Source organism: Peromyscus maniculatus, chromosome 11, assembly GCF_049852395.1.
Source record: "Peromyscus maniculatus bairdii isolate BWxNUB_F1_BW_parent chromosome 11, HU_Pman_BW_mat_3.1, whole genome shotgun sequence".
Taxonomy (NCBI): domain Eukaryota; kingdom Metazoa; phylum Chordata; class Mammalia; order Rodentia; family Cricetidae; genus Peromyscus; species Peromyscus maniculatus.
The window spans coordinates 87,015,847-87,038,198 of NC_134862.1; the positions used below are offsets into that span (position 1 = coordinate 87,015,847).

A 22,352-nucleotide genomic window follows, 5' to 3' on the forward strand; every position below is an offset into this window, starting at 1 on the left:
GAGCTGGGAACTGAGCCGAGTCCTCTGCAAGAGAAGCCAGTGCTGTTACCCATGGAGCCATCTCTCCAGCCCTGTCCTGGTTTTTCTATATTAACTCTGTAAAGTAACTCTTCTGAATTGTGAATATGTCTCGCAAATTGCCAGTTGGTACATATTACATATTGACATTTGTGCTTGAGTAGTAACTCAACTCCTTTGGATAAGAATTTAACATATGTAAACAAGCCTTCCGTGTGTCTACTAGAGGTTCTGAACCGCTAGCCTCAAGACCTTCAACTTTAGCAGTTCATTGTTCGGAGGGCTGGTAGCAGAGCTCTGTTTGAAGCTTATGTCCCTTCCCAAGGCTGAGGGGTGAAGGCAGGGTAGGCCTTGAGAACACCAGGGAAGTGCTCTACCAGTGAGTTCTGCTCCCTCCCCCTATTCTGTCTTTGTTTAAATCTCGGTAGCCATCTTCACATTCAGTGTCATGCTCCCAAGTAACATGATTGCATCCAAATTTCCTGTTTTCACGTGTTGGTTGTCCACATGTGTGAGGACCCGTGTGTGTGCAGGTGCATGCATGTGGAAGCCAGAGGCTAGCCCTGGTGTCGTCCTTGATTGCTTTCCTCCTTATATGTTGAGGTCAGTCTCTCACTTGAACACAGAACTCGCCTGTTGCCTAGTCTAGCTATTATGTGGGCTCTGGGGATCTGAACTCTGGTCCTCATGCTTGCTGGTCCAGTGCTTTATCCATTGAGCCATCTGCTCAGCTTCCCAAGTGTTGGGATTGCAAATATGAACCACCATTCCTGGCAGTTTCTCCCCTTTTGTGGGGACATCATGGCTTATTTATCTTTGTTTACCAGACCATAATAGTGAGTACCAGTTATATATACTGTGAAAAACCATTAGCATTATTTCTGAAAATGAAAACTTAAAGCAAAAATTCTGAATCATCTGCCCCCATAGAAACAATCCCCAATGCAGTTAAGGTTCAGTGTTCCTATTATGTACAAACAGGAAATTAATGAGGTGACAGATGTGTTAATTACCTTAGTTGTAATAAGTTCACTATGTATGTATATCAAAGCATCTTGCTCTATTCTTTAAATATATACAATTTTAATATGTCGATCTTGCCTCAGTAAAACATCTAAAGAATTTAAAACGATAGAAATGTAGGTGAGAATTCTTTTATTATCTTTGCAGCTTTCTGTTAAAATATATCCTAAAAAGAAACTAATTTCAGGGCAGTGGTGGCGCACGCCTTTAATCTCAGCACTTGGGAGGCAGAGGCAGGTGGATCTCTGTGAGTTGGAGGCCAACCTGGCCTACAGAGTGAGATCCAGGACAGGCACCAAAACTACAAGGAGAAACCTTGTCTCGAAAAACCAAAGGAAAAAAAGAGAAACTAATTGTTTGAATATAAAACATTTATAATAAAATAGTGCTTGTCACCTATAAATATTCCACAAATGTCATATTTAGAGTAGTCATGTTTTAAAAGCCATTGCTTATACATGTTTAGAGACCATACTAGATGTGGCCTCTAGAGGGCAGTGTTGAGTCATGGAAAGAATTTTACAATTTCAAAATGGACTCTAAAACCGTTTAAAATGGACTTAAAAATTGTGCGTGTGTATGTGTGATGTGTGTGTGTGTGTGTGTGTGGTGTGTGTGGCCACAGTGGACTTGTGCAGGTCAGAGGACAGCTTTGTGGAATCTGTTTTCTCTTTCTACCTTTCTTGGGTTCTGGACTGAAGGCAGGTCACCAGGTTTGTGCAGCAAGGCCCTCACCCGTGGAGCGATCTCACCATCTGTTTCCTCCTTTTAAATCATAAGGCTCCTGTTTATGTTCATGATCCTTTCTCTGTTTTTAAACTGAAGAAAATGAATGTTAGGCATGAAGACAAGCACTTGTAATGCCAACACTGGGGATGCTGGGGCAGGGAGGTTAAGAGTTTAAGGCCAACCCAGATAACATAGCAAGACCCCGTCTCAAAAACAACAACAACAAGCATAAAAGAAAAACTTCAGACCTTTTCTTTATACCTTTTTTGTTTCTTTGTTTGGTTGGAGCTCTTCTTTAACATACGTTACTGTGGTGTTTGAGTAAGGATGGCCCCGTAGGTTCGTATATGTGATTGCTTCGTCACTGGGGAATGGGACTGTTTGAAAGGATTAGAAGAATTAGGAGGTCCAAGGTCTTGTTGGAGGAAATGTGACACTGGGGTGGACTTTGAGATTTCAAAAGCTTTTTTATTTATTCTCTCATACATTACATCCCAACCACAGTTTCTCCTCCCTCTTCTCCTCCCAGCTCCAGCACCTCCGTCCACACCTCCCTTCTCCCCCAGATCCATTGCTCCCTCATTTCCCTTCAGAAAAGAGCCAGCCTCCCAGGAATATCAACCAAACATGGCATATCAAGTTACAGTAAGACTAGGCACCTCATAGTATGTCTGGATGAGGCAACCTAGTAGGAGGAAGAGGATCCCTAAAACATGAAAAAGAGTCAGAGACAGCCCCACCCTCACTGTTAGGAGTCCCACAAGAACACCAAGCTACACAACCATAACAGACGCAGAGGATTTAGGTCAGACTTATGCAGGCTTCCTAATCATTGGTTCAGTCTCCGTGTGCCCCTAGGAGCCCTGATTAGTGATTCTGTGGGCTGTGTTCTTAGGATGTCTTGGAGTCCTCCAGCTCCCAATCCTTCCTTCCCCTCTTCTGCTGGATTCCCTGAGCTCTGCCTAATGTTTGACTGTGGGTTTCTGCATCAGTTGCCGAATGAAGTCTCTGATGATGATTATGCTAAGGCTCTGTTCTATGAGTATAGCAGAATGTCATTAAGAGTCATTTTATTGACTTTTTTTTCGTCAGTCATGTTTGGTTGTATCCTAGGTCTCTTGGCTATCCAGTCTCTGCTTCTTAGCCCTCCAGGCGGTGACAGGTGTGGGCTCCCTCTTGTGGTGTGGGTCTCAAGTTGGATCAATCATTGGTTGGCTGCTCCCACAAGTTCTGCTCCACCTTTACCCCAAGAAATCTTGTAGACAGGACAAATTGTAGGTTGAAGGTTTTGTGGCTAGGTTTGGGTTGATGTCCCCATCCCTCCACTGGAAGCCTGGTTACAGAAGATGGCCGGTTCAGGCACTGTATCCTCCATTACAAAGAGTCTTTGCTAGGGTCACCCTTGTAGGATTCCAGGGAGTTTCCATTGCATTAGGTTTCTACCTCACCCCTGAAAGGTCCCCCAATTCCAGTCATCTCTCCCAGTACTTCCCCAACCTGGTCCCTCCTCTTCTCATTGCTACCTGCCCCCAGTCCACACACAAAATCTATTCTATTTTTCCTTCCCAGGGAGATTTATACCCCTCCACCCCCATTCCCTCGAGCCCTCATTACTTAGCCTTTCAAGGTCTGTGGACTGTAGTGTGATTATCTTTTACTTTACAGCTAATATCCACTTATGAGTGAGTACATACCATGTTTGTCTTCTGGGTCTGGGTTACCTCTGTTGGGGTGATTTTTTTTTCTAGTTCTATCCATTTGCCTGTGAATTTCATGATGTCTTTTTGTTTGTTTGAGACAGGGTTTCCCTGTGTAGCTTTGCGCCTTTCCTGGAACTCACTTGGTAGCCCAGGCTGGCCTCAAACTCACAGAGATCCACCTGCCTCTGCCTCCTGAGTGCTGGGATTAAAGGCGTGTGCCACCACCGCCCAGCTGTCTTTTTTTTTTTTTAAACAACTAAAACTCCATTATGTAAATGTACCACATTTTCTCTATCCATTCTTCAGTTTAGGGACATCTCATTGTTTCCAGTTTTGGGCTATTATGAATAAAGCTGCAATGAACATAGTTGAGCATGTGTCCTTGTGGTAGGATGGACTGTCTTTGGGTATATGCCCAAGAGTGGTATAGCTGGGTCTTGAGGTAGATTGATTCCCAATTTTCTGAAAAACCACCACATTGTTTTCCAAAGTGGCTGTACTAGTTTGCACTCCTATCAGCAGGGGAGGAGTGTTCCCCTTGCTCCACATCCTCACCAGCATGAACTGTCAGTTGTGTTTTTGATCTTAGCCATTCTGACATATGTAAGATGGAATCTCAGAGTCATTTTGATTTGCATTTCCCTGATGGCTAAGGATGTTGAACAGTTCTTTAAGTGTTTCTCAGCTATTTGAGATTCCCCTGTTGAGAATTCTGTTTAGATCTGTACCCCATTTTTTGATTAGATTCTTTGGTTTGTTGATGTCTAGTTTCTTTTTTTTCTTTTTTTTTTTTTTTGGTTTTTCGAGACAGGGTTTCTCTGTGTAGCTTTATGCCTTTCCTGGAACTCACTTGGTAGCTCAGGCTGGCGATGCCTAGTTTCTTGAGTTCTTTATATATTTTAGATATTATTATATTATTTTAGATATTAACCCCTGTCACATTTAGAGTTGGTTAAACTCTTTTCCCATTCTGTAGGCTGCTGTTTTGTCCTGTTGACAGTGTCTTTTGCCTTACAGAAGCTTTTTAGTTTTATGAGGTCCCGTTTATTAATTGTTGATCTTACTGCCTGCACCATTGTTATTCTGTTCAGGAAGTTGTCTCCTGTGCCAGTGTGTTCAAGGCTGTTCCCCACTTTGTCTCCTGTCAGGTTCAGTGTATCTGATTTTATATTGAGGTCTTTGATCCAGTTGAACTTGAGGATTGTGCAGGCTGTTAGACATGGATCTATTTGCAGTCTTCTACATTTATTCATACATTCAGTTAGACCAGCACCATTTTTGGAGATGCTTTCTTTTTTCTATTGTATAATTTTGGCATTTAAAATAAAAGGTGTCCATAGGCATGTGGATTTATGTTTGGGTCTTTGATTCGATTTGATTCCATTAATTGACTTCTCTGTTTTTATGCCAGTGCCATGTTTTTTTCTTTTCTTTTTTTTTTTTTTAAATTACTATTGCTCTGTAGTACAGCTTAAAATCAGGGATGGTGATAACTCCAGAAGTTCTTTTATTATACAGGATTGTTTTAGCTCCTGTTTTTTTTTCCATATGAAGTTGAATATTGTTCTTTCAAGGTCTGTAAATAATTGTGTTGGAATTTTGATGGGAATTTCGTTGAGTTTGTAGGTTTTGGTAAGATGGCTATTTTTACTATGTTAATCCTAACAATCCATGAGCATGGGAGATCTTTCCATCTTCTGATACCTTCTTCAATTTCTTTCTTCAAAGGCTTGAAGTTCTTGTCATACAGGTCTTCACTTGCTTAGCTCGAGTTGCCTTAAGCTACATTATATTATTTATGGTTATTGTGAAGGGTGTTGTTCCCCTGATTTCTTTCTCAGCCTGTTTGTCATTTGTATATATGAGGGCTTCTGATTTTTTGAGTTAATCTTGTGTCCAGCCACTTGACTAAAAGTGTTTATCAGCTGTAGGAGTTCCCTGGTAGAATTTTTGGGATCAATTATGTATACTGTCTTGTCATCTGGGAATAGAGGTACTTTGACTTCTTCTTTCCAATTTGTATCCCTTTGATGTCCTTTAGTTGTCTTATTGCTCTAGCTAGAACTTTGAGTACTATATTGAATAGATATGGAGAGAGTGGACAGCCTTGTCTTGTTCCTGATTTTAGTGGAATTGCTTTGAGTTTCTCTCCATTTAATTTGATGGTGGCTATAGGCTTGCCTTTATTCTGTTTAGGTATGTCCTTTGTATCCCTGATCTCTCTAAGACTTTTATTATTTCAGTGTCTAATGAGATGATCATGAAGTTTTTTTTCTTTCAGTTTGTTTATATGGATTATGTTGACAGATTTTTTTTTGTATGATGCACCATCCCTGCATTTCTGGGATGAAGCCTACTTGATCATGGTGAGTGATCTTTTTGATGTGTTCTTGGATTGAGTTTGCAAGTATTTTATCAAGTATTTTTGCGTCAATGTTCAGAAGGGAAGTTGGTCTGTAATTACTTTTCTTTGTTGGATCTTTGTGTGGTTTGGGTATCAGGTGACTGTGGCCTCACAAAATGAATTGGGTAATGTTCCTTCTGTTTGTATTTTGTGGAATGATTTGAGGAGTATTAGTAGAATTTTGTGCTAAAAACATCTGACCCTGGGCTTTTTTTGTGGAGGGGTTGGGAGGCCTTTAATGACAGCGTCTATTTCCTTAGGGGTTATAGGTCTGTTTAAATTGTTTATCTGGTCTTCATTTAACTTTGGTAAGAGGTATTATCAAGAAAATTGTCCATTTCTTTTAGGTTTTCCAATTTTATGGAGTACAGGTTTTTGAAGTATGACCTAATGATTCTTTGGCTTTCCTCACTGTCTATTGTTTTGTCCCCTTTTCATTTCTGATTTTGTTAGTTTGGATATTCTCTTTTTGCCTTTTAGTTAGTTTGGATAAGTTTCTCTATCTTTTTGATTTTCTCAAAGAATCAACTCTTTGATTCATTGATTCTTTGTATTGATCTCTTTGTTTCTATTTTATTGATTTCAGCCCTCAGTTTCATTATTTTCTGCCTTCTACTCCCCTTGGGTGTTTGCTTCTTTTTGTTCTAGAGCTTTCAAGTGTGCTGTTAGTTGCTAGTATGAGATCTCCACAAATTCTTTATGTAGGCACTTAGTGCTATGAACTTTCTTCTTAGCTCCACTTTCATTGTGTCCCATAGGTTTGGGTATGTTGTTCATTCATTTCACTGAATTCTAGGAGGTCTTTAGTTTCTTTCTTTAGTTCTGTCTTGACCCAGTTTTCATGAGTTTGTAGGCTTTTTGCATTTCTGTTGTTGAAATACAGCTTTAATCCATGGGTGGTCTGATAGGACATAGGGGGTTAACTCAGTTTTATCCTATCTGTTGACTTGCTTTGTGACCTAGTATATGATCAAGTTTGGAGAAAGTTCCATGAGGTGCTGAGAAGAAGGTATATTCTTTTCTGTTTGGGTGAAATGTTCTATAGATATTTGTTATTCTATAGGTATTTGGTTTATAATAATGTTAACTCCATTATTTCTCTATTTAGCTTTTGTCTGGATGACCTGTCCATTGGTGAGAGTGGGGTATTAAAGTCTCCTATTATTAATGTGTGAGGCTTGGTATATGATTTATGTTTTAGTAATGTTTCTTTTACAAATGTGGGTACCCTAGCATTTGGGGCATAGATGTTAAGAATTGAAACATCATCTTGGTGAATTTTTCCTTTGATGAGTATGAAATGTCCTTCCCTATCTCTTTTGATTAATTTTGGATTGGTGTCTATTCTGTAAGATATTAAAAAAGATACACCAGCTTGCTTCTTGGGTCCATTTGCATGGAAAACCTTCTTCCATCCCTTTAATCTGAGGTAATGTCTATCTTTGATGTTGAAGTATGTTTCTTGTATGCAGCAGAGGGATGAATCCTGTTTTTGCATCCATTCTGTTAGCATATGTCTTTTGTTTTTGTTTTTTGTTTTTTGTTTTTTTTCAAGACAGGGTTTTTCTGTAGTTTTGGTGCCTGTCCTGGATCTCGCTCTGTAGACCAGGCTGGCCTCGAACAGAGATCTGCCTGGCTCTGCCTCCCGAGTGCTGGGATTAAAGGTGTGTGCCATCACCACCTAGTTTACCCTATGTCTTTTTGTTGGGGAATTGAGTCCAGTGATATTGGGAGATATTAATGACTGTTAATGATTGTTAATTCCTGTTATTTTGTTGTTGATGATGATGGTTTCGTGTGTGGGTTGTGCTTCCCTTCTTTTGGTTTTGCTGATGTGAGGTTATTTCCTGTGTTTTCATGGGTGTAGTTAACTTTCTTGGGTTGTAATTTTCCTTCAAGTACCTTCTGTAGGGCTGGATTTGCGGATAGATATTGTTTAAATTTGATTTTGTCATGGAATATCTTGTTTTCTCCATCTTGTGGTGTTTGAAAGTTTTGCTGGGTATAGTAATCTGGGCTATCATCTGTGGTCTCTTAGAGTCTGCAAGACACCAGTCCAGGCCTCTCTGGCTTTTAGAGTCTCCATTGAGAAGTCAGGTGTAATTCTAATAGGTCTGCCTTTATATGTTCTTGGACTTTTCCCCTTGCAGCTTTTAGTATTCTTTCTTGATTCTTTATTTTAGTATTTTGATTATTGTGTGGTGTGGGGACTTTCTTTTCTGGTCTAATCTATTTAGTGTTCTGTAAGCTTCTTGTATCTTTATAGGCATGTCCTTCTTTAGTTCAGGAAAATTTTCTTCTATGATTTTGTTAAAAATCTTTTCTGGACCTTTGAGCTGGGAGTCTTTTTCTTCTTCTCTTCCTATTATTCTTAGGTTTGGTCTTTTTATAGTGTCCCAGATTTCCTGGATGTTTTTTGTCCAGATTTTTTTTTTTAAGATGTAACATTGTCTTTGACTGTTGTATATATTTCTTCTATTTTATCTTCAATGTCTGAGATTCTTTCTTCCATCTCTTGCATTCTGTTGGTGATGCTTGCGTCTGTAGTTCCCATTCGCTTACCTAGATTTTTCATTTCCAGAATTTCCTCAGTTTGTGTTTTCTTTTTTGTTTTTATTTTCATTTTCAGATCTTGAACAGTTTTGTTTTCTTCACCCGTTTGTCTGTTTTTTTTTTTCTTGGTTTTAAGGGATTTATTCATTTCCTTCAGTTGTTTGTGTTTTTCTGGATTTCTTTAAGGGATTTATTCGTTTCCTCTTTAAGGACCTCTATCATCTGCATAAAGTTGGTTTTAAGATTGTTTTCTTGTGCTGCAGCTGTGTTGGGATGTTCAAGGCCTGCTGTTGTAGGATAGCAGGGTTCTGGAGTAGTATAGTGGGGTTCTGGAGTGGGATAGCGGGGTTCTGGAGTGGGATAGTGGGGTTCTGGAGTGGGATAGCGGGGTTCTGGAGTGGGATAGCAGGGTTCTGGAGTGGGATAACAGGGTTCTGGAGTGGGATAACGGGGTTCTGGAGTGGGATAGCAGGGTTCTGGAGTGGGATAGCAGGGTTCTGGAGTGGGATAGCAGGGTTCTGGAGTGGGATAGCGGGGTTCTGGAGTGGGATAGCAGGGTTCTGGAGTGGGACAACAGGGTTCTGGAGTGGGATAGCAGGGTTCTGGAGTGGGATAGTGGGGTTCTGGAGTGGGATAGCAGGGTTCTGGTGGGGCCGTATTGCCCTGCTGTTGTTGATTGTGTTCTTACACTTGTTTAGGCATTTGGGTTAGGCATGATTATAGGTCCAGGTGCTGATTTCTGAGGTTGTCTTTGTTTGATGGGTGTTTTGTTCCTTCATTTCTGTTTCCCTTTTGGTCTTCTGGTCTTTGTGGTCTGGATTTCTGGCTGCCCGTGTGACCTCTGGTCCGGCAGGGAGTCTCTGTCCAAGTTGGGGGCTGGACTTCTGGTGGCTAGCTTGGCCTTTGGTCCAGCAGGGGATCAAAGTTGGGGATGGGACATGATGATGAAGACGGGAGTGGGGATTGGGGATGGTGTTGGGGGGTTGGGCACCAAAAGAGAGGTCTGTGGATGGGCTGCCTATGGCTGCTATGGTTCAGCAGTGTCTGCCTGGGTTGCCTATCTATTTTTCTGACTGGCATGACCTGCACCAGTTCTTCTAACTGGTGTGGCCTGTACCTGAGCAGTAGGTATCCTGAGGTGGGGAAGGGGCCTGGCAGAAAGGGTGGGTAGTGGGGTGGGAAGGGGTGGCGGCAATGGTGGGTGGTGGGCTGGGGAGGGGTGGTGGCACGTTGGATCTTTGGGATCCAAGCTGAGGGTGTAGGAGGGTTCCCAGGGCGGGTGGGCCTCTTAGCTATTCTTTTGATTGGTGTGGCCTGTACCTGAGTAGCGGATACCCCTAGATTTTTTTCAAATATTTTGACTATGGTTTCCCTTTCCCCAATTCCTCCCAGATCCTCCCCACCTCCTCTCTCACTTAAATCCACACTCTTTCTTTTTCTCCTTAGAAAACAAATTGGTATCTGAAATAATAATAAAAACACTAAATTGGAAACCATAATATATATGTAAAAGGCCTGTAAGGTTAAAAAAAAGAGCCTCCAAAAATGCCATTGAGTTTGCTTTGTGTTGGCCTTCTACTGCTTGGCTTGGTGACTGCCCTTAAGAGTGGTTTGTATCTCTAGTGAGACTCTACTGGAGACAACTAATTGTTCATTTGGAGTGGTGATCAGTTGCAGATAGTGTCAGGGTTAGGGATGGGGGCTTGTGTCCACTTCCCCTCTCAGCACAAGACCCCATCTGGCCCAGACCCACGCAGGCCCTGTGTGTACTGCCACGGTCTTTGTGAGTTCATATTTGTGTTAATCCTTCTGCATTTAGAGGGTCTTATTTTCTTGGTGTCATGAATCCCTTGTGGCTCTTAAAGTCTTTCTGTCTCCTCTTCAGTAGGGCTCCCTGAGCCCTGAGGGGAGGGATTGGATGGAGACATCCCATTTAGGACTATATATTCCAAGGTCTCTCACTTTCTGCACATTGTCTAGTTGTGGTTCTCCATGTTCGTTCCCATCTACTACAGGAGGGCGCTTCTCTGGTGATGGTGGAGCAAGGCACTGATCTATGAGTATAGCTGAATGTCATTAGATGCCTATTGTTGTTGGTCTAGGATTGAGGCTTCCTGAGACTTGCCCATTCTGTATTAGCATGTCTATTGGTATTGTCCTTATTCAGGTCATATTTAGGCAGCCATGTTGGTGAGACTTCATGGGCATAGATTCTCTGAAGTGTCCAGGAGACACAAGAGATTGACTTTTAAAAAGTCTGCCCTGGGCTTTAAACCCCAGAGTCCATAAACACTCTACCACTGAGCTGCCCCTGCGTCCACATATTTAACTTCTAAGTCTTGTGTCTGGGAGTTTCAGACTGCTGCCCATGTACTACAGAGCTATAGTAACAAGAATTGTCAAAATGCTCAGCTCAGAACTTAGAGGAGGCTGAAGAACTTGTTCACTTGCTGATGGGTTCGGAAACTCTGGAACGTGTGTCCCTAGATGGGTTTGAGTTTCTCTGATAATGGAGTCTGAAGACTACTCACACTAGGTATGAATCTCCTATGAACATTAAGAATAGCTGTCATTTGGATGACAGTGCATTCTACTTAATAGCCACCTATAGATTTATTTTTTGTTAAAGCAATAAATCTCTTAAAAACTCATCTGTTGAATTGGGATCTATGAGCCTTTTAATAGGGTTTTTGAAAGAGGGTGCAAAATTTATAGCTCCGTATAAATTGCCTGACAGGGAAGTTAGGGTTAGTGGAGCTTTGTTCAGTCAGTCTGTCATAGTTGAACCCAGAAGCCAAAAGACCTGTTTCTTCCTCCTCCTGCAGTGCTAGGTGCCAGAAGACTCGTTTTTAGAATAGTGTTCTCTTAGCTTAGGTGGCAGAGAGGACGGAGTTCTATTACTCAGGAAGGTATTTCCCAAGTACAAGACTGATTTGAGATGTTGACTGGCCATAACCTGATCTCATTTAGTATTCTTCATGTCAGGGAAAGACAGTGCATTTATGCAAGTCAGAATCTGGGAGTCATCTTAGACCCTGTTCCTTATCTGTCACAGGTGAGTTCAGTCACTCTGTCAAGTCTCCAAGGTCTCCCGGTCACACACCCGCTCTCCTCATGGCCACCACTCCAGTCTGCACCAGCACCTTTGTCTGAAGAAGCCACCTCCCCCACAACAGAGTGACCTTTCAAAACCCACACTGTGAGAGCCTCATTGGCTTCACGCTGTTCTCAGGACAGCACAGGGAATGGCTAGCCTGTGGATGATAAGGTCTCTCTCCAGCCTCACCTTGAAGAACTGCCCTTGCTGGGATCTGTGCTCCAGCCTCACAGCCTCTTCTTGCCCTTGAGAAACGAGCCCAGACACCACTGTTTGCCAGGGACTCCCTGACCCCGATCAGAGCTGTTTCTTGTCTCTGCTGTCTGGACCCACACTCCTTTACTCATGGTGTCTGCATAGATCTAGAATTAGACATTGGAGCCAGGCATGGTGGTTCATGTCTGACATGCCACCGTATGGGAGGCTGAGGCAGGGGGATCATTGCACAATTGAGGTTACCCTATATAGTGAAAACAAATTGGATACTTGGTACTACGTTGGACGCGTGTGTGAGTGCACATGCCAGAGGTTAACTTTGAGTGCCAGTCCTCTGTCATGCACTTACACACCTTGCTTCCGGTGTAAGTGCTGGGATTGAATTCAGGTCCTCATGGCTGCATGACAAGCATTTTATGGACAGACATTCCTCAGCTGCTGGTGCTGGGGTAGTTTGATTATATGAGTCTCTCCTGCAGAAAACAGGCTCCACAGCTGCACTGATGCCCATGTTCTCATCAAGTTCCAACACTTGCTTCAGTGTTGGAAGAAAGTAGTTGCTCCATATGCGTTGAATGAATAAATGACTGTTTTTAATTGTTTAGGTAGAGGAAGAGGAACCCACTGGATACATTCGATATGAAAAATTCCTTCCGGTGATGACCAGAGTACTTTTGGAAAGAAAGTAAGGAAGTAAACCCAATTTTAATGCAGGATAGCTAGAATTACATTAATTTCAAAACATTTGCCTTGGCCAGGTGTGATGCCTTATGCCTGTGATTCCAGCATTTGAGGGGGCTGAGGCAGGAGGATTGTCACAAATTTGAAGCTAACCTTAGTTACATAGTTTCAGGCCATCCTGAGCTACACAGTTTTGCTTCAAAACAAAACCAAACCGCTTGGCTTTTTATATTTTATTTACCCGGTATATGTCTTAGGGTAGTTTCCTCTAGCCTTTCAGGGTTCTTCAGGCTGGTTTAGGGAAGTGCTTATAAATATCAACCATGCTAGTATTTATTAATCTAAGCAAGGTAAATGAAAAGGTGAAGGAGCTACAGAAAAGAACAATGTTGTAGTTATGTTTAATTGTGAATTATCATTTTAAAAGAAAAATAAACACTAGTTACTTTCCTAGCATACATACAGCATTAGCATTCTGCATTTGAGTGATTGTAGAGGTTTTGGTCCTGGATAAATTTATTTTCATATCAACAAGAGATGCTAGTAGGTAATAATAAACATTCCTGAGGGGTAGGTACTGTTGGTTTTCAGATCCAGAAATCCAAAGAAATTTCATCAAGGGAAATGCCATTAGCTTCGTATATTAGTGGCTTTTATTTTGTTTAATGCAGTCATTTATCATGTAGAGACTGAGATAAATATGCTGGCATTAATTCACTTTATTATAAAATTACAGATACAGACCAATTGCTGAAGATGTCCTTCTTAGAGCTTTTGAGGTAGGTGAGCTCCAGGTTATTCATGTATATGTGAAAAATTAATTCATCATATAGAATTTATTCAACAAAGAAAATAAATCTACTTTCCCCAGGTTTTGGATCCAGCTAGACGAGGGTTTCTGACTAAAGAAGAACTGGTCAAGTACATGACTGAGGAAGGTCAGAGTGCTTTATTTCTTATAAGACTTATAAGAGTAGTTTATGCAAAGATTAATAGGTTTAAAGATGTTTATTTTTTTAAATTATGTGTGTGTGTTTGTGAGTGTGTGTGTGAGTGTGTGTGTGTGTGTGTGTGTGTGTGTGTGTGTGAGTGTGTGTATGTGTGTGTGTGTGTATGCGGTACCCAGAGAGGCCAGAAGCATTGTGTCCCCCGGAGCTGGAGTTACAGTAGGCGGTTGCCACCTGACGTGGATGCTGGGAACTGAGCTCAGGCTCCGGCGAGAACAGCGAGACGGTCTTACCTGCTGAGCCGTCCCGCAGCCCCAGGGAGTATGTTTTCAACAGTTCTGCAGAAGTTATGGGAGGTGATACTTTAAAAGCAATTATTTGGTTAATAATTTTGGCTTGGTTTGGTATTGGACTTTGTGTAATAGAAGTGTAATGATTGCTTGTATAAACTGTGTTTACCTCTTTCACTTAAAATACTTCCTGAATAAAAGACATGCCACTTAAAGAACACAAACTGTCATAAACCAATGTATTTAAAGACAGAAGACTTGAATTAGAGTATATAAAAATATCCTTTAAAAGACCTTCTTAGGTGGTAAAGTTGCAAACAATATAGCCTAAATTGAATGTGAGTTCACATAAAACTATATTTTCTTATGATAATGGGACCTCCTCCCACAAATACCTATATATTCTCTTCAAACGTTCTCTTTTTACATTCATATATACATGTGTTTTCCCTGACTGTAAGCAGCTGGATGGACAGTTGTTAATGCTGCTCACACACACACACACACACACACATACACACACACACACACACACACACACACACACACACACACTATACTAATATACTAAAGGAGGCACTCTGCTTCCTCAGCTCAGCTCCCAGATGCACAGACCAAGTCCTGAGTGATGCAGCAGTCACACACCAGTTGAGAGCATGGATATGGGTATCATTTTGAGCAAGGAGACTAGTATTGGAAGCTCTGTGAATACCTGGTTTGGCCTTTTTAACTCAGGTCACCATTAGGAAACAGGAAGTGAGAGAAGGAATCGTGTGAAAGTCATAGCTGCCACCCAGGACCACCCACCATGTTAAAATCATCTGAGTGGTTAACTTTGTTAATTGACCAAAGATGAAAGGAAGTAAACCCTAAAGAATATTGGGCCACAGGAAATGACTGAAAACAGCCACAGAGGTCCAGTGACTCCTACTGTGTGCCTCTTGTATGTTTGTTGGTAAAGCACAGTGGGAGGTCATGATACTGGAGTCTGATCCCTTTCTTGAGCATATTATAATCTTACTGGGGAAGCAAAGCTAACCTGTGAGATAGATCAATAGGAGACATTAGAAAAATAACTATCAGAAGATCAATGCAAGCTCAAACTAGCCTGGAAAGCTTAGCCCGGGGAGGCTGACAGAGAAAATAGCTTCCTTGAGAAGGTAGATTTATTTGTTTGCTTTTGTTTTGAGACAGGGTTGCGTTCAGTAACCCAGGTGAATCCATGGTGAATGTGTATCCCAGGCTGGCATTAAACTCAAGGCAGTTCTGCTGCGGCCTCTTAGATGGGATTACAGATGGGAACCATCATGCTTTGCTTCAGAAGATAGGGTGAGCCATTGAGGGCAGGCATAAGAAGATCCTATATGTTATAGTCCCTCACATATCATAGGTATCAACATATGAATTCCAACAAATGAGCTATGAATGAACAAGCAAGTAGCAGAATGAAGACAGGTAAGTTGGTTTGTGGGAAATGGATAAAGCAATAGGAACAAAATCTGGAAGAAAGGAAGCCAGGCACATGGAGGAAGGTGAGCTCAGCCAGCCTACAAGTCCTGTTGGCCAACAATAGGGAAGGGATGGAGGTGGATTGGGGCTAAATTGTAGAGGCCTGCTCTTGAGTTTGGGTCATCCCCTGGGCGGTGGAGAGTTGAACTGAGTCACCCAGTTCAGCCCTGCTGTGGGAAAGAGATTCTGGTGCTGGTCAGTTTGTAGGTAAGTAAGAAAGGATCAGCTAGAGAGATGAGCTGGGAGTCCCTGCAGCATTCCCAGATTCCCTGTGTGGGCCTGGCCTGGCGTAGGGACTAGAGAAAGGGAATTGCTGCAGCGGGACTCTATCACAGGACCCTGGGCCGTGGTGACTAACAGAGAGCAGGAACAAAGTGGGAGAGGAGTATAACGTAACACCAAGACTTTGTCCTGGACCACGGATGCCAATGGTAGTAATGCTGCCGACTGAAACAGTGAAGTCAGGCACTGGCTGCACCGTGTGTCATGAGGGTCACAGGAAGGTGCTCTATGAGAATTTCCAGGAAGGCGTACTTAGAGAGTTCTTGTACTTCCAGGACAACTGTTGGATATCCTAATAGACAGGGCCTGCCTTGGTTCTTTTCAGAGAAGAATATAAATGGTTTTAGTTATTTATTCCATGTTGTATGAGCCAGTATAGGTACATATAAGATGCACCATGTCGTCTTAGTGTGTCATTATTATTGGATGTAGTATATCCTCCTTCTAAGTGCAGTTGCACCTGCCTAGTTCAGTACAATGGTTGCTTAAGAGGTGATTCTTTTAGAGACAGGGTTTCTCTGTGCAGCCCTGGCTGTCCTGGAACTCACTCTGTAGACCAGGATGGCCTCGAACTCACACATGCACTTGCCTCTGCTTTCTGAGTGCCTGGATTCAAGACCTGCACCACCAGGCCTGGTTAAGAAGTGATATTTTGGTTCTGAAAACTCCAAATTGTTTTGAAGTATATCCAAGTTTGGGAACTATAAAGTTACTTCCACAATCTTTTCATGGTATCCACAGAGCAGCCAACACATCTTTAAGTTTAAGAATGTACATTCTACATACCCAGGAGATTGTAAGATAAACACTGTAAACAATACTGAATCAAGTACCTACAAGACAGAGTCCATGTGTGTCCAGGATGGATATTGCATCAGACGGTATTTAGCATCAGGGAAGATCTCAAGTCTTTTTTAAAACAAATACATGTTGCTATGTGTCAGATGTTCGTGCAAGCACTATTTGAATAATAACACATTTAATCCTTATCCCAAGCCCATGGGTGGAGAGTATTACCATCATCTGTATTGTGTAGAGTGGGAAGAGAGGTTAAGCAACCTGCCCAAGGTCATAAAGCTAGTCAGAGGGCAAGAGTTTGAATCTGTGAAGCTTGTCCTTCAAGCTTGTGCTTTTCCTGCTGTCTTAAATTAAGGACTGTACAGCTCTTTCCTTGCCCAGTGTGGCGGTGACTGCTGTGAGCAAGGCTTAGTCTACGCAGTACAGTGGAGTGCTGCGGCCGAGGTTGGTACTCTGGCCTTCCGGCCTCAGACTCAGTCCCCACTCACCTGCAGAGCGTGCTGCAGTGCTTGTGTGCTGTGAATGGAGATGGTGGTTCTCCCCTCTTGGGAGGTGTTGGGAGGTTAACTTAGTCAGTATGTGTGAAACACTTAAATCAGTGCCAGTCTCACAGCAGTGCTCAGTCTCACAGCAGTGCTCAGTGAGTGCTGGCTGCTGGGTGTTTCTCTCCTTCCTTCCTTCCTTCCTTCCTTCCTTCCTTCCTTCCTTCCTTCCTTCCTTCCTTCCTTCCTTCCTTCCTTCCCTCCCTCCCTCCCTCCCTCCCTCCCTCCCTCCCTCCCTCCTCCCTCCCTCCCTCCCTCCCTCCCTCCCTTCCTCCCTCCCTCTGTTTCTTCCATGCTGGGAATCCCCAAGACCTTGCACATGGTAGATAATCATTCTGTCACTAATCTGTTTCTCAGACCTTGGTTATTTTTTGTTTGGATTTTTTGTTTGCTTTTTGTTTTTTGAGACAGGGTTTCTCTGTGTAGCCCTAGCTGCCCTGGAACTCACTCTGTAGACCAGTCTGGCTTTGACCTGCCCTCTGCCTCCCAAGCACTGGGATTAAAAGAGTACAACATCACTACCTAGTTGTCTGTCTTTTTTTTTTTTTTAAGTCAAAGCTAAGTCTAGCCTCAAGTTCACTTCTACAGCCTGAGTGCTGGGATTGTAGGTATGCACCACTATACCTGCCACCCATTATCAGTGTCCGTTTGAGACTTACATCCAAGTTTACTTGGCAGCAGATTTAGATAACAAAAATACGGAATTTGTCACTTCAGCATTCCAGGAATTCTTTCTTAGGAAGTGGGTGTGATGATGCGTATGTATGAACCTAGCACTCAGAAGGCCAAGGTAAGAAAAACGTGAGTTTGAAGTCAGACCCCTGGACTTCATAGGACATTGTCTCAAACAACAACAAAACAAAACAAAAGTTAAAAATGAAAATCACAAAGCCCTTACCTATCTGCAAAAGTTCTGTACTGGTAATTAAATCCCAACATAGAAAGCACTGTGGACAATGAGAAGTGTCTTAGGCTAATAAAGTAGGTAACTATGGTAATTTGAATGTAATTGGCCCCCATAAGCTCATGGGGAGTGGCACCATTAGGGGGTGTGGCTTGTTGGAGGAAGTATGTCACTATGGGGGTGGGCTTTGAGGTCTCATATATGCTCAAGCCACACCCAGTGTCTCAGTTCACTTCCTGTTGCCTGTGGATCAAAGGTGTAGAATTCTCAGCTCCTCCTCTAGCACCACATCTGCCTGCATGCTGCCATGTCCCACCATGATGATAATGGACTGAACCTCTGAACTGTAAGTGAGCCACCTCAATTAAATGTTTTCCTTTAAAAGAGTTGTGGTCACGGTGTCTCTTCACAGCAATAGAAACCCTAATTGAAGACAGAAGTTGGTACCAGGGACTGGGGTATTGTTGTGATAGGCATGACTGTAGTCAGAAATTTCTCTAGTCCTGCCTTGCCCAGTCCAGATGCATCTCTCCCACCCATGGTCCCACAGCCGCTTATAAAATAATTACTTAGAGGCTTATATTAATTAAAAACTGTGTGGCCTATAGCTTCAGCTTCTTGCTAGCTAGCTCTTTCATCTTAAATCAACCCATTTCTATTAACTTATGCATTGCCACATGGCTTCGTGGCTTACTGTTACTTTCACGTCTTGCTTCTCCTGGCAGCGGCTTGCAGCGTCTTCCCCTGCCTCTGCCTATCCTCTTCCTGTCTGTCCAGTTCAAATGTACTGCTTAACCTTATTCTGCCTCAGCCATTGGCCAAAAAGCTTTATTTATCAACCAGTCACAGCAACACATATTCACAATGTACAGAAAGACATCCCACAGCACCTGACCATACTTTTGTTTGAAGGAACTTGGAACTGTGGATTATAGAAGCAGTTGAATGCTTTAAGTGCTGCTTAATGGGCCATACTAATAGGAACATTGAAGACAATGGTGCTGAGTGTGATTTGATGATTTGTGAGGGCCTGGCTCAAGAGGTTTCAGAGGAGAAAATATTAATATGTGGCCTACAGAACGTTCTTGTGATACTTTGGTAAAGAACGTAGCTGCTTTTTCCTCTTGTTCAAAGAGTCTGCCTGAGGGTAAAGTGAAGAGTTTTGGATTAATTCCGGTGGCAGAAAAAAAAATCTATAAACAGCGTAGTATAGACTCTGTTGTGTGGTTACTAGTGTTCATGCTTATAAAGATTTATAGTGAAAAGGAGCGAGCTGAGAAAGGAAAAATACAAAATGTACGACTTGAGGAGAAAAGGAGCACCAGAAAGTGGAATGGAGCTAAATCTTGTGTTCAAGGAGATAAACAGATTAAGAAATGGAATAAAGGGCGTGGTAACCTCAGGGCAAGATCCCATCCAGCTAAGTTTCCAATTTATGAAAAGGAATAAAAGCAAAGCTCAAAGCAGGGTGTGCTGGTACACGTCTTTAATTGCAGCACTGGGAAGGCAGAGGAAGGCAGATCTCTGAGTTTGAGACCAGCCTGGTCCACAGATCCAGTTCTAGGACAGCCAAGCTTGGGCCATGAAGGAAACCATGGAAAACAGAAAATTGGTAAAGATGTAATTGAATGAGGGGGCCATGTTCCAGCCCCAGAAAGCAACAGAACTTGGTAGCTTCGGTCACTTGGTTCTGGTGTTAAGGATAGAAGAAGAGAACTCTGGACTTTGCCTCTGCAACTAAGGAAAGCCACTGAGGCCAGGCATGTGTCAGGGGAGTCCCTGATTGGAAGCCTAGAGAGGCCATTGACTGAAATTGTGAGGTTGAAGCCTGGATTACCTTGGAGAACCCAAGATGCTGGTGCTACCAGAGCCATGGGCTACCTGCCGAGGAAAGCTGCTAACAGGGACTGTAACCAGCCCAAGAGAGAGAAGTGTGTTGCAGTCAACAAAGCTGAAAGGAATTGGAGAGCTGAAGAGCATTTTGACATCAGATATGGGGATGCAGAGTTTGGAGTTTGCCCAGCTGCTTTTCAGACTTGCTTTGGTCCAGTCTTTCCTCACTATGCTCCATTCCCTATGTTTTGGAATGGTAATGTATCCTGTGCCATTATATGTTGGAAGTATGTGATTTTTTTCACTTTGATTTTATAGGGGATTACAATTAAGAGACTTTGAACTTTGAAACATGGTTGAGACTGTGATAGACTATGGGGATTTTTGAAGTTGGACTAAATGTATTTTGCATTATGATATTGTTACAAGCTTATGGAGTTCAGGGGGTGGAATATGGTAGTATGGTATTTTGAATGTAATTGGCCCCCAGAAGCTCATAGGGAGTGGTACTATTAGGAGGTGTGGCTTGTTGGAGGAAGTGTGTCACTGTGGAGGTGGGCTTTGAGGTCTCATATATGCTCAAGCCACACCCAGTGTCTCAGTTCACTTCATGTTGCCTGTGGATCAAGGGTATGGAATTCTCAGCTCCTTCTCCAGCACCATGTCTGTCTGCATGACATCATGTCCCACCATAATGATAATGGACTGAACCTCTGAATTGTAAGCCACCCAATGAAATGTTATTTTCTTTATAAGAGTTGCTGTGGTCATGATGTCTCTTCACAGCGACAGAAACTTTAACTAAGACAGTAACCCTCCTCAAGCCTTGGTTTGCATAAGACTTTCCCCTAAAGGTCTAGCATGATGGCCTGGATGCCCTGTATTTAAGTTAACATTGGGACATAGTTGTCTTAAATAGTCTGCAGCTTTTTCTGCATTCTTTTGGAGTTTCTGTCCTGCCCTGGTGAAGCCAGTTTCTAAGATTGCTCTTAGTTGTTACCTGAGTGTAATTAAAGCCCAGATTTTTCTCTCCAACTTTTGATCTCATCTGACATCAACACCAGCCCAGACTGAAACACGGGGGAGTTTTAGGCTGATGATGAGTGGCGTCTCTGGTGGGGTTAACCCAGTGTGATTGAGACAGACCTGATGAAGTAGTGGGCAAGTGTCTGGTCCCTCTCTTCAGCAATAGCTAACATTTAATCATCTCTCCATAGTTTCACTAAACACAATAAGTAGATTCACTTATAAGTTAGCTGCAAGCAAATACTTTTGCAATTTCAATAATTTTAATTTAAGTGAATAAACAACTTTGTTCGTGGTGTTTTATGTACTCCTGCTGTTTTGACTGAAATAAGGTATCCTATAGGTACCAGCAGGGTAGGAAATCTGCAGCCTTGCAGGGTGTATGGCAGCATGCCTTTTGAACCTCTGGATTCTCCTGTGTTGGCTGTACCGCTCCAGTGGAGAAAAAGCTACAACAGCTGGGGCCTGTGGGCTCCATGGTGATGAAGCTGGCTCTTCTCTAGTGGAGAGAGAAAACCTCCTGACTGTAAATGATGATCTCTCTTCTTGTCTCTCCAGGTGAGCCTTTTTCTCAAGAGGAAATGGAAGAAATGTTGTCTGCTGCAATTGATCCTGACTCAAATTCCATCAATTACAGGGACTACATCACAATGATGGTGATAGATGAAAATTAAACGCTCCAAAGACTTAATTTCTTTGTTCTTCTTTTAAGACAACTGTAAAGACTTAATTTCTAATTGAAAGGATAGTTTGAAAATTGCTTGTCCTAATTAATTTCACACTTGAGCTTATTATTTCAATATTTAGTGCCTTATGCCATAATTATTTCAAGGTAGTTTGTTTTCTAGAGATGACCAATTTAAAACATAAATTTGTTTAGTGTGACTAGATGTATGGAATGACAAGTTGATTATTTAAAAGGAACTGTAAAATACTTTAACGCTAAGTGTATTATTGCTTATTTTCCACAACTAGGCCAATGTTACCTTGAAATTAATTAAACAGAAAATGAAGATTGATCATAACACCCTAAGATTTGGCATAGAAAGCTCGTGTGGGGCAGAACAGCCCCAGCCTAGACACGGACAACAGTGTGGTGCTGGCTGCTTTTCTGAGCAGCATAGACTGCTGAACGCGGAGCAGAGCAACTGGAATAACCACTAATAATTGATTTCTCCTGACTGCCAATTACAAATCTCATTTGAGAGTCTAATAGCTCCGTGTAAAATTGAAATGTGCTCATCCAGCATGTTGCCGTTTATGGAACAGCTAAAGGAGGTGAGATAATTGAATCTAGAGAAAGGGAGACTGAATGAAAACTGGAAATGGCAATTCCTTTTGTGCTCTTTAGAATCCTCACCTATTCAGAGTATCTGTCATGGGAATATTGTCCTGAGTACTGAGTGTATTCAGTCTGTTGTTACCAGAATGGAGTACCTGAAATGGACTGACTCCCTAAGAAAGAGGTTCATTTAGCTCACAGTTAGAGATGTCAGGGTCCAGGCAACACTGTGTGCGCTGAGCGAGGGCCGCTCTTGCATGCACCTTGCCAAGGTGCAGCTAGCCAGACAGGAGCACATGGTGGAGCAGTCGCAGAGAGGCCGGGAGGGAGTCAGGCTTGCTCCTTTTACAGTGGTCCTCTCACAGGAATTTCTTTCTAGGCTGGGGAGGTGGCTCAGTGGGTAAGAGCATTTGCTGAGTATGAAGATGGATTGGATTCTAATGAATCAAAGTCACAGTTCAGTGAGGGAGACTTGCAAGTCAATCAGCAAGCACACATTCAGGGACTAAACGTCGCAC

The 22,352-nt window shown here is 42.4% G+C and overlaps 1 protein-coding gene across 5 annotated transcripts in view; it reads left to right on the forward strand.

Annotated features, from left to right (window-relative positions):
• Drc8 (dynein regulatory complex subunit 8) overlaps window positions 1-21,243 on the forward strand; it is a 104,856-nt gene extending 83,613 nt beyond the window's left edge. For 3 of the 5 annotated variants that reach the window (XM_076548049.1, XM_076548046.1, XM_042258701.2), the window contains exons 4-7: window positions 12,346-12,425; window positions 13,158-13,200; window positions 13,293-13,359; window positions 21,111-21,243. In XM_076548049.1, coding sequence (XP_076404164.1) covers window positions 12,346-12,425; window positions 13,158-13,200; window positions 13,293-13,359; window positions 21,111-21,226 — 306 coding nt within the window. In that variant the 3' untranslated portion in view covers window positions 21,227-21,243. Of the gene's footprint in view, window positions 1-12,345; window positions 12,426-13,157; window positions 13,201-13,292; window positions 13,360-20,590; window positions 20,688-21,110 lie in introns of all 5 variants that reach the window. The other 2 variants (XM_076548047.1, XM_076548048.1) reach the window with 2 other exon arrangements.
• Window positions 21,244-22,352: the final 1,109 nt, after the last annotated feature.